The sequence below is a fragment of the Strongylocentrotus purpuratus genome, unplaced genomic scaffold (genome assembly GCF_000002235.5).
Source record: "Strongylocentrotus purpuratus isolate Spur 01 unplaced genomic scaffold, Spur_5.0 spur5_contig_870, whole genome shotgun sequence".
Classification (NCBI taxonomy): domain Eukaryota; kingdom Metazoa; phylum Echinodermata; class Echinoidea; order Camarodonta; family Strongylocentrotidae; genus Strongylocentrotus; species Strongylocentrotus purpuratus.
The window spans coordinates 274,173-297,678 of record NW_022145580.1 but is presented as its reverse complement, the minus strand read 5'-3'; the positions used below and the strand labels follow the sequence as shown (position 1 = coordinate 297,678).

Here is a 23,506-nt window from a genome sequence, read left to right as displayed (position 1 = left end):
TTTGTTTCTGATGACAAATATTAATGTTTCCCTTTACTATTCACAAGAGGAAATCTCGTCTCACTCTCTATGCACTACAAACACCACATGAGCACTCCACCATCAAACATGTATGCAACACCCCTGTCACTCTCAGTTCTCTCTTTTTTTTGGGGGGGGGGGGGGGGTCACAACCTGTTAATGGGAATCTGTAAATCTTTTCCATCCCTCAAGGAAATCCCAATGTGAATGCTGCACATATAACACCATGACAGATTTTGAGACAAACAATTTCAGTATTCAATAATAAGTTTATTAAGTTAATATTTTCTATATCACACATCTCACCATATAAGATTTTAGAATAGCTGAAATGCAATAATATCATTTGCATAGTACACCTTAGATTTTAATTGCTGTAATTCAACTGACTGTGAAACTAATCCCATATAAAATTCATTAAGAACATAAATTAAATTTAGATTTACATCATATATGTGACTTAAAGTCTATAGAATAAAACAAAATTGCGTAAGAGTTTATATATGTATATTTAAAATCACTGCATTAGAGTGTATTCCAAATTTACCCCCTTCCTAAGGGGGAAAATGGAACAATTAATAGAAAAAACATATGTAGGTGATTAGATCAGATTATAGTAGAATTCTACCATGTGGTCTCTATTTACTGTAATAAACACAAAAAATGTAGTACATGTATATAATCAAAATATTCTCTCTATTTTTTCATTTTTAATACACCCAACATTGTAACATATTGCTAAATGAGAGATTTAAAAATGTTCATTTCTACATTGACGTCCAACATAAATACCCTGTTAAGATCCGAATGACTCCGATATTACATGCTACGATGTTAATCCTCAGGTAACCTCTAAGCTCAAGTCAACAAAGTTAATGGATTTGTCAGCTAGCTTACATCACAACCAACTTAGTGTATAATTTTACTTAAAATCTATCATACTTCTTGTTCTATGATACTAAATCATTCATAAAATATTATTCCCTGAATAACTGGATAAATAAACTCTACGCATATCTACTACCTTGGGAATACATCCAGTCACTGTTAAAGTCTGCTACCCCAAACGATTTATGAATAAATTGTGCGTATAGTTACATTTTCTTGGAATCAACTTACCCTGTGGGGAAAGTACCTATACAACCAATAACAATAGTAAAGATAGGACCTTCCTTATTATTCAGAATTTGTATTGTCATTTACTCTAATATAAATACATATATTTTTATTTTAGGCAACTATGCATTTCTATTACATTCATGTTGCCTAACATGACCCACTGACCCTTAAACAAAGCCTTTTGAACGTAACCTAGATGATCTGAATGATCCTGAGCAACGAAGGTACAACCATTCGTTTGACCCAAGGTGGTTATTACAGGCTAAGAAATTGAGGTAGTAGAAACTATCTGGTCTCTAATCCAGAAAAAAAAGCAAAGATAGATGAAGACACACAAGTGATGTAGCAGTATACCCATGAGAGATGGAGGATGAAGGTAGGTGAAGGATACAATCAAATGAGGGTTTACTTAGGATTGGCACACAACCAGCAGAACAGATTACAGAAGGACTCGTCAGTTTAATAGTCAAGCACACATGCCAGACATGGAGAGAGAGAGAGAGAGAGAGAGAGAGAGAGCGGAGAGAGGAAGAGAGATACAGAGGCAGAAAGAGAGAGAGAGGCAGAGAGAGAATCACAAGATGGATAGATGTCATCGTAGAATGAGAGTGTAAAAACAACACAGGTACATGTAGTGCAATATGGATTAATGATGACAAACCTGCCTTCTGCAGGGCAAAGAGACTAGGTAAATAGACAATTGAAAATAGATGAATTAGGTAGAGAGAAAAATTGACAGATAGTTACATGTAGATCCAGCGGTATATCCAGCAATTGATAAACAGGGACAACACAATCCTGAGAAGGGCAGTCCCATCATGTGAGGGGGAGGGGGGTGGATTATGATATAGCTTTAGGCTTCACCCAATACTGGATACACCACTGGATTCTGCACTCAAAGCTCCACCAAGATACAGAGATACAGCCTATGGTTATAGAGCACTTGTGTCAGTCAGAAAAACCCAGATCCCACAAGGAAGCTAATGCCACTATAAATGTAGTATATATATGTAAACCATACACTCCACCAGGAGTTTTAAGCAGTACATTATCCGTTCATGTTTCTACAACCATCCACAAACCCGCCGCCATCACAATCCGCATGAAGCTTTGCCACTGCAGACTAATATACCATGTACACCATCCAGCCTCTACGTTTTCATGTTCCCTCTGTTTATCATGACATGATTGGAAAAAAACAGAAGAAAACAAAAAATAATCTTGACAGTAAGCATTGTAAAGATTATTATGGCAAATAATAAAAGGAAAAAGAAAGAAAGAACAAAAAAAGAAAATCATATGTGATCCAATATTTGTAGACGTTTACTTTTCAATAAATTTTTTAAAACTGTGCAGCCTTAATGTTAAAGCCTATCATCCATCACTCTGCACATAAAATAATAATATATGAATAAAATCAAATAGAATAAATAAATGAATAAAATCAAACAGATTAAATATGAATGAAAATAAAATAAATTGATAATTCTTTAAAATTATAAACCACCTAAGTATTGTGGAACACAAACCACAAGTTTAGTTGTCCATATAAAACAGAATAAATAAATGAATGAAATCAAAATAAATTGATAACAATTCTTTGAAATTAAAAACCACTTAAGTATTGTGGACCACAAACCACAAGTTTAGTTGCGCATATAAAGCCCAAATGTATTAATCTTACATGTATGACTCCTTCAAAAATATGCTAGTCAATTAATTTGTATTTGATTGTTATGTCTATTTTCTAACCTTATTATAAGTCTTATCTAAACCATGGTGGGTCCATGATATCATATACGGTATGTCGTCTTCATCAGAAAGATAAGCACGATGTAACAATTTCCACACACTATGGTGAGTATTTATCATTAAAACATGTGGCCAGGAAGATTATATTACATTACAATGTATTTATGACTGATGTCTTAACTCCACACAATCACACAGCACTCGATACACATACCATGTAGAAAACATACCACACAAGTATTTTTAATCAAAACTCATATCCCCCTTCCTGAAAAAAGTGAATGTTGACTATAATGAGTTATGTATGTTTTTATCAATCATATAAAGACACCAAAGAAATGGAGGTGCATGAAAATGAGCACTCAAGAGACACATGAGAATATCAATCATTATCAGTTTCTTCACAATAAGTATATTCAATATGAATAATATGTTTCCAAAGAGGGGCACACTGAGACAATGAGTTTACTCATGACATCAAAATAGCCTTACAAGTAGAAAAAACAACTTTCCTTTATTTTTCTTCAATAGAAATATATAAAACACTCCATCTAAAATTGCTGGTGCTAATTGCTGGTGCTAAATGAATATCTCTACCCATCACATGAGTATAATAAAGAAGATATAGTAAAAGAATTGCAATCAATATATAGTTAATATTAATAACATTTAAAATCAAGATCAACAATCTTGTAACAGCATTTTTTTCTAAAAAATATCTACATTACTAACAAATCTTTCCAGATTTTAGCCAAGCTGCCATATACACCCCTACCAGTACTCAAAGTATCCAGGAAATTGCTTTCTAACAACAAAGCCATATAACGTTTACATAAAACTAGTTAATATAGCCTCCAAACACCCAAAAGTTTACATCAAATTGTGTATTTGACAGATTTGGCTCAAATTGCATATTTCATAAATAACAAATAGTTATATCTACATTACTATATAAACCTAAAACATGAGGAAAGACAAAAGCATTTCTACTGCAGCTTGCTAAAGGTATATTATTTCTACTAGCATTTCAGAAAAAAAGAGTAAAAAAGTATCTATTATTCTTAATATTCATTTACTGTTGCCAAGTATACACATTTGAATGGTTTTTCTATTAAAAAGCATCTTGTTGTCAAGGTGGAGTTTTCTTTTAATAGAATCAAAGTTCTGTTAGTCTACAGTCCTTTAAATAAAAAGCAAGCTTAATTACATGTAACTCTACAGAAGAGGAATAATTAGTTATTAGCTATAAAGATATTCCCGAGCATAACAATTGCCTATGACTCCTAAAATATTCTGTTCTTGTATAGCGCATATCACATTAACGTCCCTATGTGCTTCCAAAGAGTTTTTTGAAAATCATTTATTACCCTAGATTTAGCTCTGGCAGCCTATATCAGCGCACAGTGCATTTCAAGGAATAACCCTACCAGGTACCCATTTACCTCACCTGGGTCGAGTGTGGCAAATGGACATTAATGTCTTGCCAAAGGACATTAGTGCCGCAGCGGGACTCGAACCGCGAACCTTGTGATCCACAGTCCAGTGACATATCCACTCGACCACGACACCTCTATGTAAGTGGATTTGAATGTAATCATGAATTCTGTTGGTGACAGAATTTTTTTTTCTTCAGTCAAAATCGAATGAAATTTTCACTGAATGTTCAAGACTACACACACACAGATAAAAAGATTCTGCTAAGCAATTCAGTATGAAATATGATATCAATGAAAGATCAAACGGGCTTCCACATGGACATAGTCTCATGCTTGTGTATATAGGATGTGCAATTCAATGAATCAATGAAGATGACTTGGCAAACTTTTGTTTGTTTGTTTAGATTTCCATGCATGGAAACCTCTGGCATGGAAAACAATTTAGAATTACTTTAAGCGAGTTTATCTAAAAATGGAATTTCATTCCCTGACTGAACTTGAGGTAATTTTTCACTGGAATCTATAGGAATCTACTGCAATTTACAGTAACAATCTATATAATTACTGTACCACACATATAAGAAAATTCAACGACAAATACAAAATTTCAGTTTAGCCTTCATTTGGAAACGGATTTCGGTGCACATGAAATTACTAATTAAATACTTGATATGCTCAAATATAACAGCCTAATTTATCTTTGTATTAATTCCAGATAATTAGTATGTGCAATTGAGTAGATCACTGAAATAATTTCATTTAAACCTGTCTTCATTGCTACTGTTTAGTACAGATTTCATCCATACAATGGAGATTACAATCAAGGTACAGGTTATACAATGTACTGGTACTTGAGAAGCTCAAGAAGCTTTAATATTAGTATAATCAAAACTGGTTAGGTGACCACCTGTCTACAAAGACCACATTTTGTGTTTCCCTTGAAGATGGTTTCTCTATGAAACATGTACTAAAGGAACCCGTCTACAAAGACCACTTTTTTGTGTTTCCCTTTGGCGGTCGCTGTAGACAGGTTTGACTGTATTTCGAATTGGTTAATGACACTGGACTATTGTCACAACCCTGTACAGACCATCAGAATTCTTCATTCAAGAAAGATTCATCAATATTAATAGATTGATTCAGTGTGCAATCCCTCTACATTAAAATTAAGGAAGATCACTGCTATCAACTCTAAAAGAAAAAGTTTGTTGAACAAAAGGATGTGTGCACTTTAAAGCAAAACTAGTTTTCATTTTATGTCTGAATTTTGTTGAATGGAGAGAGCCATGGCATGTACAGGGGAGATATTAGGCAAGAAAAGTATATCAGTTACCGGCGAATGCACTAACATGTATATATTATGCGGTTCAAAAATTTACCTTATTATTATTATCATACCTAAAGTATGTAACTTTCAACAGAGGTTGAACATGGGTTTAATGTTAATATTTTTTATAATATTAGTACAGATAAGCAACTTTCCTTCATTAACATTTATCAATATTTCTCATTTACCAAAAATTATTAAATTCCAGAGGGGTAATACCAGATGTTAGAGAGATTTAAAAAAGAAGAAGCTATGACTATCTCGTCTAAATGCAGTATATTTGTGTGGTTAAACAAAGACCTAGTTTCTTGTTAAAGTAATGGTTAATTTCAGACTGTATTCACATAATTGCATTCATGTTTCTGTCTAGTCATTCATATTTTTGGAACACAATTATACAAAGCTCCCATCTTCTCATCACTGGGACTAAGCAGAACATAAGCATACTACAAGAAAGTTTATCAATGCTGAAATAGTTGAACTTCATCTAAATACACATTGAAGAACTATCTACAATATGTGTTTTGAGCATAAAATGTAGAAGGACAAATTCATGTCATTGGGTCTAACAGTATGACCGAGCTCATGTAAAAAAAATTGAAAAAATCACACCAGCTAAAACAATTTCTTCATTGCATCCATAATAAAAACACCCTTTGTGCGCTTAGACAAGCTTTGAATGTTCCAATCAAAATGAATTTTAAAAACTTCTATATACCCATGTATATAGTTCCTCACAACAAAATTCCTTAAAGATGCATATAATCCCTATATCATATGAAATAAATATACAAAAAACATTAGATATTTCTGATAAAAAGATATTAAAGACAAAGATCTTACACGTATATCTATACACAGATCTTCATATACACACTATTAAATGACAAGATAAGGTTAAAGAAAGAAAATAGAAAGAGGCGTAGAGAGGGGAGTGAGAGAGAGGGAGAGAGACAGAGAGAGAGAGGGAGGGAGAGGGAAAAGGAGCTAGAGGAGTAGGGCCTGGGGGGGGGGGGGGAGGAGGAGAATCAAGGAAGAGAGAGAGAGACAGAGAGAGAGGGAGAGGGAGAGGGAGAGAGAGAGAGAGAGAGAGCAATAGTAACATAAATACATGTATAGTAAACATCTTTCTTGATAAATATTGTAAGTAATACCTCTAACCCATTATTTGTGACACAGCCTTATTCATTGCCTATCAATGCATTATCCGCTATTAAAACGTGAATGTACACAGCATCAGTCTATGCGAAACAGCAACCATTGCATGATAGAATGAACCGTGCACCACGCTAGAGAAGAAAACACAGCATTGTCTATACTCCACCTCCGCTCCTGTAGGTAGGAATCAGTTTACGCTCCCATTTGTTGAGCGCCAGCTCCAGGCGAATGTTGGCCATTGCTCCAGTCCTTATTGCACTCATGAGCTGGAGAATGAAAGAAAACCACAATTCTCAGCATTAGCCCACTGTATGTTGCCATCATTAGGCGTATTACAAAGTAAAAGTTTACAGAATTTATGGAATATATTCATAAAAATTAATAAGCTAATGTAAGCCAAAACCATGATTGAAAAAAAAACTAGATGGTTTTAAGAGAAAAGAGTGACATCAGTTCAATTCTTATTCCATTAATTTCAAAATGATAACCTCTACATAAAGAGTGTCATTAGGATACTTTGAAAACTGAGGCTTGTTTCACAATATTAAAATAAAAATTATTATATTATATTAATATTGACAGAGAGTGTAATTACAGATAAAATGTGATTTTTTATGGCTATGACTTCATCCGATCCCCCCCACCCCTTCCCCCCAAAAAGAAGTCACACAGCTCTACACCTTTATGACTGTTGGCTTCATAGATCATGGGTTACCTTGTGAATTATGCTGTAGTATGTCAGTTGAAGTATTTAAGAAACATCTCAAAACACACCCATTTACTTTCTGATTAACTGCATTACATTTTCTATCATATTTCTGTTGAGTTTTAATTCATTGACTTATTTGTTGTGTAAAGCGCTTAGATCAGTTGTAAATTGGATACAGCGCTAAAAAAGAAACAGTTTCTTCTTCTTACTATTATTATCCTGTTTCTTACCTGTAGGAATTCCGTGAGTTCTACCCTGCCATTCTTGTTACAATCTACTTCATTCATCATGCTGCGTAGCTGATCTTCAGTCAAATCATCTCCAGCACTCTATGGATATAAAAAAAGCAACATCAATAACTAATAATGAAGACAGATAAAGACAACACGTAGTTCTCATTAACCAGCCCTCGTAACTGTAAGTCTGAACACAGGTTGCACACCTTTGCAATCTTCACAAGTGTACCTTTCACATACAAGTATGTGCATGCACAGAAATGGCTCAATGGGGACCTAATATATCCTCTCCTACTCCATCAAAGTTTGACTTATTTGACTTTAAGTTTGACTTATCAAGAATTCAACATCAAATTGATGAACTCTGACATGTTTTAAGTAAAACAACAAAGCTATTGCAAATAATTTTATAAGGACAAATTCACAAAGTGCTTAATAAAAAATAATTTAAAAAATATATATATTTATTTACATTGTACCTCTGCTTTTTCCCCATTGACTACTGGATCCTCTAATTACCAAAGGCTTAATTAATGGACCAGCCTTTTCTGAAGACAATTGGTTAAAAGGGAAGTACTATTTTGTGGGGTTAGATAACATCCTGTTAACTATTGTCATTCTTCTGATTCACTGCAGACGATATACGGTACAGACATGACTTATCCTGCTGACTACCTGTAGAGGTGTCGTGGTTGAGTCCCGCTGCGGCACTAATGTCCTTCAGCAAGACATACATATTCATTTGCCACACTCGACACAGGTGATGTAGATGGGTACCTGGCAGGAATTAATTCCTTGAAATGCTAGCGCGCCGTAACAGCAGCCGTGCTACAGCCAGGGTAATATATTAAAGTGGGGGTAGTAAAAGTCTGACAGATATGAGTGCTATACAAGAACCTGAATTCTCTCATTGCCATAGGGTTTACATAGGGGTCACCCAGTTCCAGTAGAAAATGGGTTAAAATACTTGGTTAGGAAGAATTACCTGCAAGAACTGTCTCATGTCATTAGGAGTAATGTATCCTTTCTTCTCCTTGTCTAACATCTGGAAACGCTTGGTGTACTTCTCTTTCTCCCCCTCAGTGAAGTTGATGGGTACAGTCATGAGGTCTGCTCGGCAGTTATATCCCATCTCTTCATTCAAAAATCTTCTTCCATCGGCAAGCATCATCTGTAGATGACACAAGACATTTAGAGGATATAATCTATTGAACAATTAACGTCTTGACAAATTGACAATATTAGCTTACAGCACACCGGACTGTGTGCGTCACTGCTCTTAATCTTGTCAACGGTAAAATTTTGTCTGCTTTAAGGGAAAGACATATATTCCGAACAGTCAAATGGTAATAAATTACTGCTAATAGAATTACTGCTGAACAGCTTCTTTTCCTGCTATCTTTGAATTTCCATGCATTCCAGCTATGACAAGCCTGTGCCTTTGTTGATAGTGTTTTGATTAATGCTTATAGCCCTACCAAGTTTCCAAACGTGCATCAATATACAACCTTTGAAGAGTCAAACTTTCCCCCTTTCATCTTGACAGTACATTAGGTATTCTATATTTAACTCCATAATTCATGAACAAATTTCAAATTTAGAAATGGAAGACAAGCATTTGAATGTCCAAATATACTTGATAAAATATTAACATCTAAGCACTTTAAACCTTCCACTAAGAGGGTTGATTGTCATTGCATGCAGGACAAAGAGATTGTTAGCTAACCTCTTGTTTAGTCTTGTTCCAGTTGAGTAGCTTGGCCATGATCTCAACGATCCTAGGTAGAGCTTCTTCAGCTGCTTGGACATTGAGAAAGGCAAGACGAGTTCTCCTAGCTAACACATCCACTGCAGTACAAGCATACTCCTTCACTGCATACACCACCTAAAGTACATGATGAATTATGTATATAAATTATACTACTACTAGGTCGAGCGTACTCAAAATGATTTGACAAGCTTTTTCCATTCAGTTCTGTTCTCCATGATCAATGGGAGTTCCTGCCTTGTCAATCAAAAATTGTAATTATGTATACGTGAACACTCATGGATTATTGGTATAACTACCCTGTCTTTACTACTATGTTGCCAGGACGATTTCTTTGAAAACTTGTGAGGACCATTAACTGTGCTGCAAAACTCTCATAAACTCTCATCTCTTCTCAATGACACACATATTATCTGGAGAAGCCAAAATATGGCTATGATTCTGAGCTATCTTGCTATCACATGTCTCAAGTCATTCCTGATAGAGTCATAGTCTTAAATATAAAAGTGGAAGATTAACATCAGAATCATATGAAAGATGTCATCCTTAATGTATTCAAGAGCAACAGAAAAACCTTACCTCTGCTTCAATGTACGGAAAATCCTCCACGAGTCTCTTTCCTACTACTGGCCATCTCTTTCCTGTCAAGCTTGCCAATCGGGCTACCTCTACTGCCTTGTCTCCATAGGTGCTAGACAAATGTTGGGCAACCTGTAGCAAAGATTGGTCATGTACAAATGTATGATTTACAGTGGATTATACAGTGATATTGAAACATGAATATAGAGTATAACAACGTATGATACTAAATAACATCAAATAATCAGTTGAAAGAGAGCATATCAAGGAATTAATTATCAAAAGGAACCCCCGGAAGAGACGTCACAATTAAATTGCATATAATTTTATGTACAAGGTAATAATCCACTAACCTTCACATACAATTCACGCACACATGCTATCTTGACCCGACCTACAGTCATTATTCGAAGCACCATGCTAAAATTTTTTGAGAAAAAACTATTTTTTAATATGAGACACCTCATGGGCCAACGAGTAAGTATCACTCTCACCTCATTTTCTAGTCCAAAGTCTTGAATGAGTCTGATGAACATGGTAGGTGTCCAACCATGAGCGCCCTCGAGTAGTAACCCATCAGTCAATGAACTATGCCTGGGTTCAAGACCACACGTCTCTACTGCTGCATCAATAGCATCCACGGCCATGCTTCGGTATGTCGTCCATTTACCACCTGCATAGAAATCATATAAATAGTTGGTAACGGGAATAGTAAGCATTACCTTTCCCTGCAGCATTCACTACCACGCTACTGTATTTGGTCCTTTAAAGCTCCACTGTACTAGACTTGTAGCTACTTGCTCCCTCTATATAGAAAACAATGCCTAATGCGGTGCCCGTTGGTCCCCCATGATCCTCTTTTTCTTGTGTTAATTGAGAGCCGAGTTGATGAGATAGCCACCTGCCAGTGACCACCCTGGGTGGTCTAATCCCTCCTGGCCAAACTAGTACAGATAAGCTTTAAGGGAAGTTACAGGGGAAGTTTATCCTGATATTAAGTTGGTTTAATGAAAGCAGAAAAATGAGAGAAACAAATTAGTGAAAGCAAAAGTTTGATCACTATCTAATTGAAAATAGGAAAGTTATGAATTTTTGAAATTGTCATCAGTGAAACACAAATTGGCAACACTGTGGCGTGTATCTTGCGCGCTACTGTTCAATTTGCTCTGTGCAGGAAATTTCATAAACTTTCATTTTCTTAGTTAAAATGACGGAATAGATTTGTTTCATACAGGGGTTATACAAAAACATATTTTCAATAATGATATTTGGGGTGAACGTATGATTGAAATTTTCTTTAAGGGAAAATACAGATTTTTGAAGTTTTTTAAGTTCAGGGCAATTGGAAGGGGACCTCGCAAGAGCGTCACAGAGTTTCCAATATGTGTTTGATTGGTTGCACCTTCAAAAATTCACAACTTTCTTATCGGGTTTTTGCTATAACTTTCACTGACCATTTTCTCTTATTTTTCTGCTTCTATTATTTAATATCAGGGTGGACTTCTCTCTTAAGGGCTATATGTTGTCATATACATTAAATTGTGTGATGTCAGTTGACTTATTAAGGCATTTATTTTTCTTAATATCTACATGAAAAAAAAGGAAAGAAGCATGCATTTTCAGTGTACAGGTAACCAGTATTAAAGCAGAAATAGGACATCTTGATCAGACCTCATGTTCCTGCATGGGACAAATGATAAAATGCTACTCTGATCAAATATCACAGAATGAATAAGTGCGATCTTAGTTTTATTTCTGTGCATGATTGATGCTGACAAGTGTATTTCTACTGCAGACAAAACTGGTGAAAAACCATGGTAATGGATCATTATAAAGAGCTTGCCTTTAAGTATGAAAGTCAAAAGGGAACAGCTGAGGAGGTGCGATAGCTCAGTCGGTAGAGCAGTGGTCTCGTAATCAGGTGACCCGGGTTCCAAACCAAGGCGATACGCTAGTGCCCTTTGGTAAGGCATTAATCCTCATTACCAGGTCCCTCGGAGAGGACCTAAAGCCGTCGGCCGTCTGGTTGCTTACTTACAAGCATTTATGCTTTCTTAGCAGTCAGGTAAAATAACCACCATCATTCATTCATTCATTCATTCATTCATTCTTAAGACCAGTGAGAATAACTGATTGTGATTGAAAATGTAATATTACCATTACGCCACTTCTAGCTTACCTGCAATTGTGACGAGTTTGTTATGGGAGACATCAATAACATGATTTCTTGAGAGAGATTCGGTGTTCTTAGAGTTGGGGTCCGTCACTAGAGGTCTGATCCCACTCCATGCCGCCATTACATCACCTCGTCTTACTGTAAGCATGGCAAAATCGTGATCAGAATAACCGATGTATTAAATGTAAAGACCAGTATCGGAAACGGCCCAATTTAAAAAAATGAAATGGAAGCTCTTATTACCAATCATGTGAAAGAATATGTTTTGACTAATGTATGATGATAACAAATTTGCCGAGAAACCGCCTACTAATTGATATATCTGGTAAATTAGTTTATCTATCGGACTGTGAGAGATAAACGCACGTGTCGCGCACGTGTGCGTAGTCCCATATACATCTTTCTGTGTACAATTTCTTATAATTTTGATGATTCCAGAACCTTGCAGTACACACCAATACTTATATGCTAGATGATCAACCTTTTCTAATCGATTCCACAACGTTTCTTTCACAATGCAATCGCATGACCATAACTGGTCTTTATCTTTAATAAAGAACAAAACTACTATACAAACATACACTGACTGGAAGAATAGAAGGGAGGAGGAGTAGGAGTAGGGGTAGAAGGAGGATTCTTTGGATGAGTAGCTTAAGGAGTGGGATTTCTGAAAGTGGAATTGATCTCAGGGAGAATGAATTACTTCATAGAATATCGGACAGAGAGTTGTGGCATTCCATGGTCGCCAACGTCTCAGGAAATTGCACGTAAAGAAGAAGAAGATACAAACATACTCTATTGTGCTTTAATACAAAGTATCATACCATTACCCTGGCTATAGACAAGATACCATAAGGCACTCAAGCATTCGATTGACATTCGATTGACATATTACATCGTATATTAACTTTAAGTAGTCTTCCATTCATAAAAGGTTCTTCCTCAACTATTATCATCGTTTGTGTCCTTTGTGTGGACAATTTCCTCACATTTTCCCCCATTACTGATATCATAGAACCCATCGGGCTGAACACAGTGAATTAAATCTGTGTTTCACAAGATATCATCTCAGATAAGGATATGCTATATAACAACATATGGCAAAAAACAATATCATTTTATCTACCGGTATATGCAAACATAAATCTTACCGGTGACATCTTTACTGAGGTAGTCTTTGATTTCTTTCAAGATGAACTGAATATCAGCTTCTGATGGGGAAGGATGATGAGTGACTTCACAAGGTCTATCTGTTGTGCCGGCAAGAGTAAACTTCTGCCACGGAAGGAAGAAGATGACACGTCCATCGCTGGTAGATGGATCTAACAGACCCATAGCTTCAGGGCTTAGGGAAGAAATTAAAAAAAAAAATTACAATGACCAGTGAAAAGCAATGAATATTCAAACAGCAATGCGCTCCATTCTTTAAGAGATCATAAACAGAAAAATATATAGGTAATGCCTCTAAAATTACATTATTTGTCTTTAATAACATATAAATATTACTTGGTAATAGAAAAAAACCCATGAAATCCATTGATGCATGTTATAAAAGACTGTTAGCAACCCTCGTTGTCATAGTGTGCGCTAATTCACAGATGAGTACGCCAGGAACATGGTTATTTTAAACGGGGCAAACATAATACCATGAAAGTGTAGGAAGTAAATTCATAAATGAAAGAACAATTGGCTAAAGTAATAGGGCAACCATAATGCGCTGTAACTACAATTGAGAAACCATTTGTTGCTGTTGCAATAAGAACCTACCTGTAATAATCTGGTAGTACTATGTGAACCCCTGAGCTTGGTTGGCAAATCTTCTTGATTTCTGGGACAGCCATCTGTCTAATGCTGTCTGTAAACGGTCCTGTTGCATTGATCACACACTTGGACATCACACTGAATTCTTTACCTATACAAACATACATACATATTGATATTTATATAGCGCCTTCACATATTATGCTCAAAGTGCTTTACATTAATAAATAAAAACAGCATACGGTAATTATTTTGCTCTCCAAGTGCATTACACTGTAAAAATAATGATTACAAAGAAAACAAATAAGTTTTGAGATTTCTCTTAAATCGGATGCGACTGAGGTGCAGGAACGTCAACTGACAATATATTCAAATACATGATAATAAACATTTATAGAAATACATGCTACGTGATTCCATCGCATTAAATATATGTTGATAAACCACACTGTTTTTACCATCTCAGACCATGTATAATACCGGTACATAATAACGAGGTTTGTGTACTGGTTTATCTTCTTCATTGCCTGTAGACTGACAGTACATGGGAAAGGCTATTTTGTCAAGCATGTTCTTGGCTGGTGTGTGTTATAAAATACTAAACGGAAAATGTAGGAATGCTTTGAACCATTTTTAAGCAGATGTTCATTGACAGCATGTGCTCAAATATGTTCGGGAGCAAATATGGAAATAGATCTACTTCTACATAATAGCACTTGCGTAAAATGCAATTATTGACAGTTGCATGAATGTGTAGCGACAAATGTTACAGTGCATTCATTTATAATTCACTGGTATACATATTGTGTTTTTAATCCAAAATGGCCGCTTCAGAAGTCATTGAGAGTTCGAGGATTTGGTATTACGCCATGTCCTCAGAACTGGTTTTAACTCGATTTATTACTGCACGATGTTTATTCATTAGTATTTTGATCACATGACCAATTAACATAGATGTACGCGTATTTATTCATAAGTATTTAGATCACGTGCTTAATTAACATACATGTGCGCTTGTTTTGAACCAATCGCGCTGTAGTTGTTTGGCGCTCTTCTGATTTTCCTGTGCGGGAATCAGTGAGCTGTTTTAATATTGGTATACACACATGCTGTTATTGTGTTGATATTTGTACCTAGAAAATTGTATCCAACGAGGATTGAACTGCTACGTCCCCGGACCATTCCCGGTGGACGTGCTCACCTATTTACATCTTGTACGTTTTGCAAGATATATTTTGACTCTCTCGATGTTCAACATTGACGACACTTTAATTCACCAGCAGTGAGAATAGAACATTTAATATGATCTAACGTTTTTCTCACCTGCATTATTGTTTGACAACCTTTTATCATCGACTTCATATATATTGTCTCGACATTTGATTCTTCGACCTGCATCGCAAGTCACTGAAGTTGATCTATTGACATTGACTGCATCATCATTGTATTCATCTGTTAACTGATTCATCATCGTTGTCTTCATCACCGTTGTCTTCATCATCGCTGTCTTCACCAGCGTCGTCTGCATCGTCGACTTCATCATCGCTGTCTTCACCAGCGTCGTCTTCATCATTGTTGTCATCATCGTTGTCTTCAACATCGTCTTCATCATCGTGGTATTCACCTAGCGTCGATCATCGTCTGCATATCCTACGCGATCGACAACCAGCTCGTCGACCACTGTTTTCGACTAGCTAGTTTCTACATCTACCTAGAACTTGAAGAAGATCTACTTTGAATTCAACTCCAATGACTCACGTAACGTTAATTATATTGTGATTTATGCTTTGCATTGTTTATCATTGTGAGGCCTTATTTTGACTGACTGAGTGCCTGTTGTTGAGTGCGTACGCTTACTAACACATATTTTACATGTTTATAATTGCACTAGTTCTAGGCCTATGCCTGGTCTACTGATCTAGATCTGCTATAGTCTAGATCCACCGATATATTGTTGTATTCTCGTGTTGTGCATTCCGTACACATACACAAGTAGAGATTTGTTTAGCGGTTTCTTGAACCACAATATTTCGTGCCTATGTAAGTAAATCTAAACGCTGTCTAGTTTAGATTTGAGTAGTATTTTCTTGACTGTTATTATTCATGCAGTGTGAATGATATTTAACTGACTTGTTTTAGTACTGTTTTAAGTTGTACTGAACAGCTAGACTCCTAATATTTCGAGACTTGTATTCAGCGGTAATCATTAATACCATAGTGACTAAGTTGAGTCTCCTTTACATTAATGTGCTGTTGGAAGTTATCTATGTTTGATTATTAATAGTAACTACCAAGGGCCTAGTGATAGTTTAATTGTCTGTCACTGTTGAGATAGACAGAAGAGGTTTCTGATAATTCTGTAATCATTGTATCTTATGTGAAATTATAGAATATAGAACCAGTTTTTAACCATAATCAATTTGTCTGGATGTGATCATTTATTAAGTGTTTTCTTGTCTGGAGGGATACTGCTTTTTAGTAGTTTAATTAAAAAAGGGAATTATGTGGGATTACTAGTTAACACGCAACATAGTCCATTCCCCATGTAGTTTACCAAAAATGCATGAATGTCTGAGGAAGGCATCTGAACCATGGACACTGTGAAACTGTCAGTCTCCATTTGTCATAGAAGTATAAATGAATGATGCAGTAATATCTGTGGTCTTGATTACAACCAGTGGTCTGTAGAGGTGTCATGGTCAAGTGGATATGCCACCGGACTGTGGATCACAAGGTCCGCGGTTCAAGTCCCGCAATGGCACTAATGTCCTTTGGCAAGACATTGATCTACATATGATTTGTCACTCTCCACCCAGGTTTTAACTGGGTACCCCGTAGAATGTGAAAGCTAATGTGCTTAAATTAGCAAGTGTGCGCTTGTAAAAATTACACCTGGCTGGAATGCTCCCTAGGTAGTGGAGAATGTGCATACATCGTGTGCGGGTAAGCCAGAATCCGATGACCGGGGTGATAATATATATCTGTCAAGTGCTTTGAGAGGGCCTGCGGTCTTGAAAAGCGCTATATAAGAACGAGCTATTATCATTATTATCAAAAAGAAGTAAAGTGGTGAAAAGATGTCCAAAGGGTCAAGACAAGACCAGTACAATTAGATGCTTCTCACCTGTCATTCTATCCCTGAGTCTGGCTCCTCTCACCTCCTCCTCTCCTTCCTCATTCTTAAACTTGATCAGATCAAGTACCTCTGTATGGTTGGCCAGTGTGGCTCCCATCCTGGCCGCTGTCAGTGCTATTGCAATATTCATTCTAGCATCATTGTGCTGGCCTGAACAAGTGTAATCAATGTTTGACATTGAGAAACAAAGTCAACATGCTAATGAATACAAATACATGTTATAACTTGAAAAACAAAATGTTCAAAAATTTAAATTTTCTTATCATATACCGGTATGCAAAATACACAGTTTATCTAACATTTACGCGAGCAGAAAATCGCAAACTTATGTTTCATAAAGTCTGTTTTCTTTGTATTTTCAAAAGATTAATCCATAACTGATTAAAGATCATTAAAACACTGTGATTCAAGAAAATGAAACATAATTTATTTGAATTATGTAAGGATGCTACGATGTTATTTCAATTGATTGTGTATGATTGTTGATTTGTATAAAGCATATATTCATCAATAAATTCATTTTACAAAAAAATAAAATACAAATACAAATAGATGTCATAAATTACAACTACATCATAACATATAGCTTTTGACCCCAACCCATATGGCCTTTAAATGTAAGTAAGGGCAAGTTTAATCTACAAATTCAATCTAACTGGAAGTTTTACTCCCTGATACATCTTGTTTAAATGTTCTCCTGTCCATTAGTTGGTAATGTTTCCTTTCTAATGCCTAATTTAGGCAGCATTGTTTTTGAAAGCTTTTAGAAACAAGTGAAAATTTCATTAATTCATTTAGAACTATACTCTAAATACCAGACGGAACAACAATCACAAAATGTTGTGAATGCGCAAGTAAGAAACACCACACGTGTGACTGAGACTGATCACTTAGCTTGAGAAAGTCCACAGGAGTGAACGTAAGCTTGCACAACAAAATTCAAGGTTGGTAGAAGCTTAAAAAACTAAATTTTTAAGAAACGCCACACTTTGCAAAGTCTGAAAGCAGGTGATTACTAATGATGACATTAAAAGAATTGAGTCTCACCGTCATAGTAGACGATAGCGCCAACAAGTTTGTCTCGTTTCAGCATGGGGAACCTCTCCAAGGCTCGTTCCTTGGACAAGAAATAGCTTGATCGTAAGTTCTGTCTCCCGGCAACTAAATCATATGCTTTGATACCAGCCCAGTAGTAAGGAAGCTGCCATAGTCTAGGTTAAAGGATGAAATGTAGTATATAATTATAGTCAATTGTGCACCTAGACAGTAGGATATGTGACACAATTGGTTGTTCCAGTAATGTTCATTTATGATCTGAATATCAAGTGTAAAGCACACCACATGATGCAGGCATTGCATGAATGTAAAGTAAAAACAAAAAAAGCATTCTATCAATTTTCAAGCATTCTATAATTGAATAAGTCACATGTGCTTTAAATCTTGATACATTTTAGAAGTACGTAAAACATCACAACTTCTCATTGGCTATAGTTCATTATCAGACACTTGCAAATGTTGTAAGTATTTGAGATTCTATGCAGTTTCATGCCAGAATTGCCACCAAATACTTTCAATCTTAACACAGCATTGTGCAATTCCTAATAGTTTTTTTCTTGAAAATAGTCTTCATAAACAATTTGGGACTTTGCTGGTTATACAGTAATGAATAGTATGCATAGGGTAAAACTTACTTGTAAACTGGAAGCATAATAGGTAGAGGGCTAGAAAGATGTGGGGCTATTTCCAATAAATTAGCTCTCTCGTGTAAAGCCTCCTTCACTAACTTGTACTGTAAAATGATTATAATTATCATGGATAATTAAAATAGTTGGATATTCGATGAATATGCTGCACCACATTATTTTCATTTGCAATTCACATTCATGCTATTCATTTATTAATTTAATCAAGGTTGATTTAAAAATTTGAATCCTAAATTACGTACAACCATGTGTTACAAATGTGATAATTGATGCTATCTCAAATTTCATAACTGGTACTTTCCTGCTGAGTTTCAATGACCTTGCAAATTTTGAAATTCATAAACCCATTCTTTGTAATTAAAAGTAATGCTTTTAAAATGAACAAAAGCTTTTCCTGCCTCTGTAGTGTCAATATAATAAAACATGTAGTGCCAAACAGGACAAGTGTCAGTACTCAATAAGGTTCAACTTGGTACTGTAGGTATGCAGAAATTGAAGAGATGTGCCCAGAAAAACTGCAGAAAAGATGTATGGAATAATTTCCAACGAGGCAGTAAGGCATACAAGCCGCTCTCTGGAAGATTATGATATTTAAAAAAAATCAAAGGGGTTCAACCCTCTGCTGTATTTTTTTTAATGAAACAGCTGTTAAAATAGGGGTTTTCTTAGAGCATTATTTTCATATTAGCACTTAGCCAGCTGCCTTTATTTAGTTGCCATTCAACGAGGAACACCCAACATTAACACCTGGAGATAAAGTTAGGACTAACCTGGTCATAATCTAGACCTAAAATAGCTTTTTGAAGGTAGCGTACACCTCCATGAATCAGCTTGGTGCTTCGACTGCTGGTACCACTAGAAAAATCATACTTCTCTACAAGGGCAGTCTTAAGACCTGTATTGGAGAAATACATGTGCATGTTGAGTAACTTACAAGTAAATACATTTTGATTGCCAGGCCAAGCACAGTTATGATGACTTTTAGGGCATGTGAACCGTGTATTCATCAATGGGCACTAATTGGCTGTAATATTTGAACTTATAATGACAAACAAAAAGTGCCTGTTTCTCTATTGGCCTATATTACCATTTCCCCAAAATTATAAAGTATACAAGACACGAGTGGATCATAAATGAAATATGCAGGGGGGGGGGGGACCTTGAAAATTGTTATGATTATTTTCCATCAACTCCAGCCCAAGTTAGTTCAGGCTTGGTAAATTAACAAACATGTACTGAACCTGTGATCTTTACCGATGCTCCCTAAATCTAGATATTAATTCAAGAAACAGAAAAATTATTTCTTAAAAACTTGTAGAGGTAGAACATGAGGAATACTAACCTCTACTAACTGCATCAAGAGCCACTCCACAACCAGTTGCTCCGCCCCCTATAACCAAGACATCGTATTCATGCGTGTGCTGTAGTGATTGGATCTGCTGCTCTCTCGTCGGGAGAGATGATATGTAGTGCACATTGCGTAGCTCAGCTGCTACAACCTGAGCTTTTCGGCTCTGAAAATATATCAACGTGTGGGAGACATGATGGATTGCAAACCTTGTACACAGTTCCGAACAAATACTTAAATTTTATGTTTGCTTCGTGTTTGAATTTGAGATTAAAATTTCAAGATTTAAATATTTATCATCCATATATAATAATATTCGATTTTTTTTTTAATGAAAGAAATTCAGTCAAAAGACATATACATTTTTAAAAATAGCTAATTGCTCTAAAAAGAGTCTTGAAACCAACTGAAACACTCTTCAGCCACTTCATTCAATCCACAATCTCTAAAAAGAGAAATAAAAGGAAGACAGAAAAATAAAAGAAAGAAATAGATATCTAGAAAAAAAAACGAAGAAGACACAGAAAACAACAACTGCAAAGACAAAAAACGAACACCGGGAACCTACATGTATTTCTTATTTTTGTGATCCTATTCTTTTACATCAATACAATTGGCTTTAAAATATAAACAAAGCTTTAGCAAAATCATCTTTCACATTCTTACACTCCGGACTTACCTGAGCCAATTTCTTATCGTTGTCCTTGGATACGATGTATCCAGCCGTAATCGCTCCAGCCCCGAGGAGGGCACCCCCAATCAGTGCCTTTCGCACCACCATTCTATGGGGGCTTAGTTACTGGAATATATACAAAACAAAAAGTGAAAATTTAAAGGGATATTTTGTGGGATGTGTGTGTTTGCCTGTAACTTTACATTTAGTTCGAACATGACAGATTCAATGATTTATATTTCTCTATGATTCCCAATAAATGCCTGTATTTTTTTCTTCATTAAAGGTAATACAAAGTTTTGGGAAATTTTGAGAATTGGCTGGATAGTGATTCTTTAAAATTTTGATATATTTGGATGCCCCTGTGAATGTATTAGAAGCACTAGAAAATTTAGCCTAAAAAACACTTCTACTTTCAATAAAAATTGAATATACAAATTTACCGGTGCTATAATTAATGAACTTTCAATTAAGTCTTTTACAAATATATTGACAAACAAGGGCAAATATCTCAGTGAAAGTTGAACAAGACATTTCTCAACATACAGTAATAAGTTAGAAAGATGATAGTGATACCTTTATATCGGTATGTATTTTTTATATTTGCCGGGTAAGGTACTCTTCTTACTCTGTTGGATATTTTACCAGTTGTGTGAAATAATATAACAGCTGTCAAAAATATCATTGATATCTTATCATCGTGTTAAAGAAGTACCGGTAACCAAAGTTTGCAGATTGTCAATCTCAGTCAACAGACTTTTAACACCACCAACTGGAAGGTCTTGCAAGAATTAAGTTAAAGCTGGAACTAATGATTTTGATTTGATTTGATTTGGTTTATTGTCCACATAAATGGAAATTCTTTTTTCACATGGTTACAAAGTATACAGTACATAATCTAGGTCAATTTAACAAGCTTCAAATTACAATAGAGGTATAAAACCTACAATGTGTGAATCATTTTCTTTAGAATTGGGGTACTAAATAAAAAAATTAAAATGGTAGACATGCCATGGATTTCCACTTAACTGACAATGTTTGAAAGACCATTACAATTTGAAGTTATTCTATGTTACTCATTAGGTTTAACTAATATGGCAATGCCAAAATCAAAAATTAAAATTGGTAGGAAGGGGGGGGGGGGGTTGTGTTTCCAGGAGTACTTGTACACTTAACAAAAGTAAAGCTGTCACGTTTGCTGCATGCTGTTTAGTTTTATAAAAAAATAACAAGCATCAAATAACACAAACTATCATATTTTTCATTACGATATTGTCCAACATAAGCCTTAAAATATATGAAATATTGCATGTGAACCTTTATTAATTGCTGTTTTAAATTAAATGTCTAGATACACAATGTCTTGGTATAGGCCTACCACCGGTAGGTAGACAGTACCAAATGTGTACAGCTGACCAAATGAGTACAGTAGTGGCTTACAATTGCATTGGGATTTTATAATGGTGCAATACCCTCATTCTGACAATGTTTTCTATCAATATATCAATTTAATGGGAGTGACAACAACAGGAGTTCAGATTTACCTAATACTAATACATAGTCCCTAACGCTAACGCCGAGTCCAGCAGGTCGGGCCCCGCCCCACTGCACTGTCGGTCATAAAGGATGCCTAGCACTCTAGCCCCAAGCCACGCCGAAGATGCGGCGGACAAGCAAGGTCATCTTCGCTAGACGATTGGTCGCCTGCATACTGAATGTTGACAAGATCATTACTTAGGTTAACAGTATCTAGACTTTACTGTCAGATTAGTGGCCAGTTTCGTTTTTATTTCCTCTTTTAACATTCTTAGGTACATGTTCACATATCAATGAAATATAATACTTAATATTCGATATGTTTAGTAAAGGGCGTTAACTCCGTCTTCCCTATTTTAGAAGCATTTTTACTCACCGACAATGCAGAATTCGAAATTCAGCCTCTCGCTCTCGTCAAATCCGGTTCCCAGGGACAGGTGAATAACGACGTTCTTTACATTTGGCCCGTATTAAATTATTCTTACAAATTTCCAAATGTTTTCTGACAGTCATATAGAGCTCCTAAATCAAATATTTCATGTTTGAAATAAGAAATTATGATGCGATAATCTCGGTGTCATACGATCCTCCAATAAATGCCGAAATATTATGTCATCATTACAGTACAAGCAGTGATCTAGCGCTAGCTCAGCTCAGTAAAAGAACACATATCAAGAGATACCTTACATAAAATTCATGTTCTGTAGCAAATTCTAATGAACATCGCGCTCGGTGTTCGATACACGCGGAAATTTTCTTAATTTTGAACCCAAGAAATTTCTTCTTCTTATAAATAGGAAGTCAAAGGCGTTAACTTTTGTAATAAAATGATAATGTTAGTCGGAGGCAAACATATTTATAAGAATCAACTACAAAAGGCTCAGTCCTTGTTGAATAAAAAAAGAATAGTTCCCTCACAATCGGTGGTGAACTAGAATCCAGAATTGTGTGGCGGGGGGGGGGGGGGGGGGGGGAGACCCGGGGCCCCTCCCCTGGGAAAATAACAGGTAAAAACTCGTCATTGGAGACGGATCTTCGCCCCTGGTGCTCAAGGGGGGGGTGCGATTT

The 23,506-nt window shown here is 35.8% G+C and overlaps 1 protein-coding gene across 1 annotated transcript; it reads right to left on the bottom strand.

The window, feature by feature from the left end:
- Positions 1-659: 659 nt before the first annotated feature.
- On the bottom strand, positions 660-23,076 carry LOC576660 (glycerol-3-phosphate dehydrogenase, mitochondrial). The gene is made up of 17 exons (XM_030976331.1): positions 22,815-23,076; positions 20,909-21,028; positions 20,224-20,395; positions 19,652-19,776; positions 18,870-18,967; positions 18,226-18,389; positions 17,167-17,328; positions 14,049-14,193; positions 13,433-13,626; positions 12,285-12,419; positions 10,600-10,778; positions 10,106-10,237; positions 9,485-9,643; positions 8,744-8,929; positions 7,753-7,851; positions 6,980-7,079; positions 660-2,310 (listed from the first exon to the last, which is right to left on the bottom strand). The coding sequence occupies exons 2-17, from the start codon at positions 21,008-21,010 to the stop codon at positions 2,300-2,302; spliced, it is 2,163 nt and encodes a 720-aa protein (XP_030832191.1). The 5' UTR covers positions 21,011-21,028; positions 22,815-23,076; the 3' UTR covers positions 660-2,299.
- Positions 23,077-23,506: the final 430 nt, after the last annotated feature.

Bases quoted from the DNA above. Each gene is read 5' to 3' on its own strand.
- LOC576660 (XM_030976331.1), bottom strand. From the start codon at position 21,010: ATGGTGGTGCGAAAGGCACTGATTGGGGGTGCCCTCCTCGGGGCTGGA. The intron at 20,396-20,908 runs GTAAGTCCGGAG...ATATATTTTCAG, and splicing joins ACGATAAGAAATTGGCTCAG to AGCCGAAAAGCTCAGGTTGT. The intron at 8,930-9,484 runs GTTAGCTAACAA...TGTCATCTACAG, and splicing joins GGAACAAGACTAAACAAGAG to ATGATGCTTGCCGATGGAAG.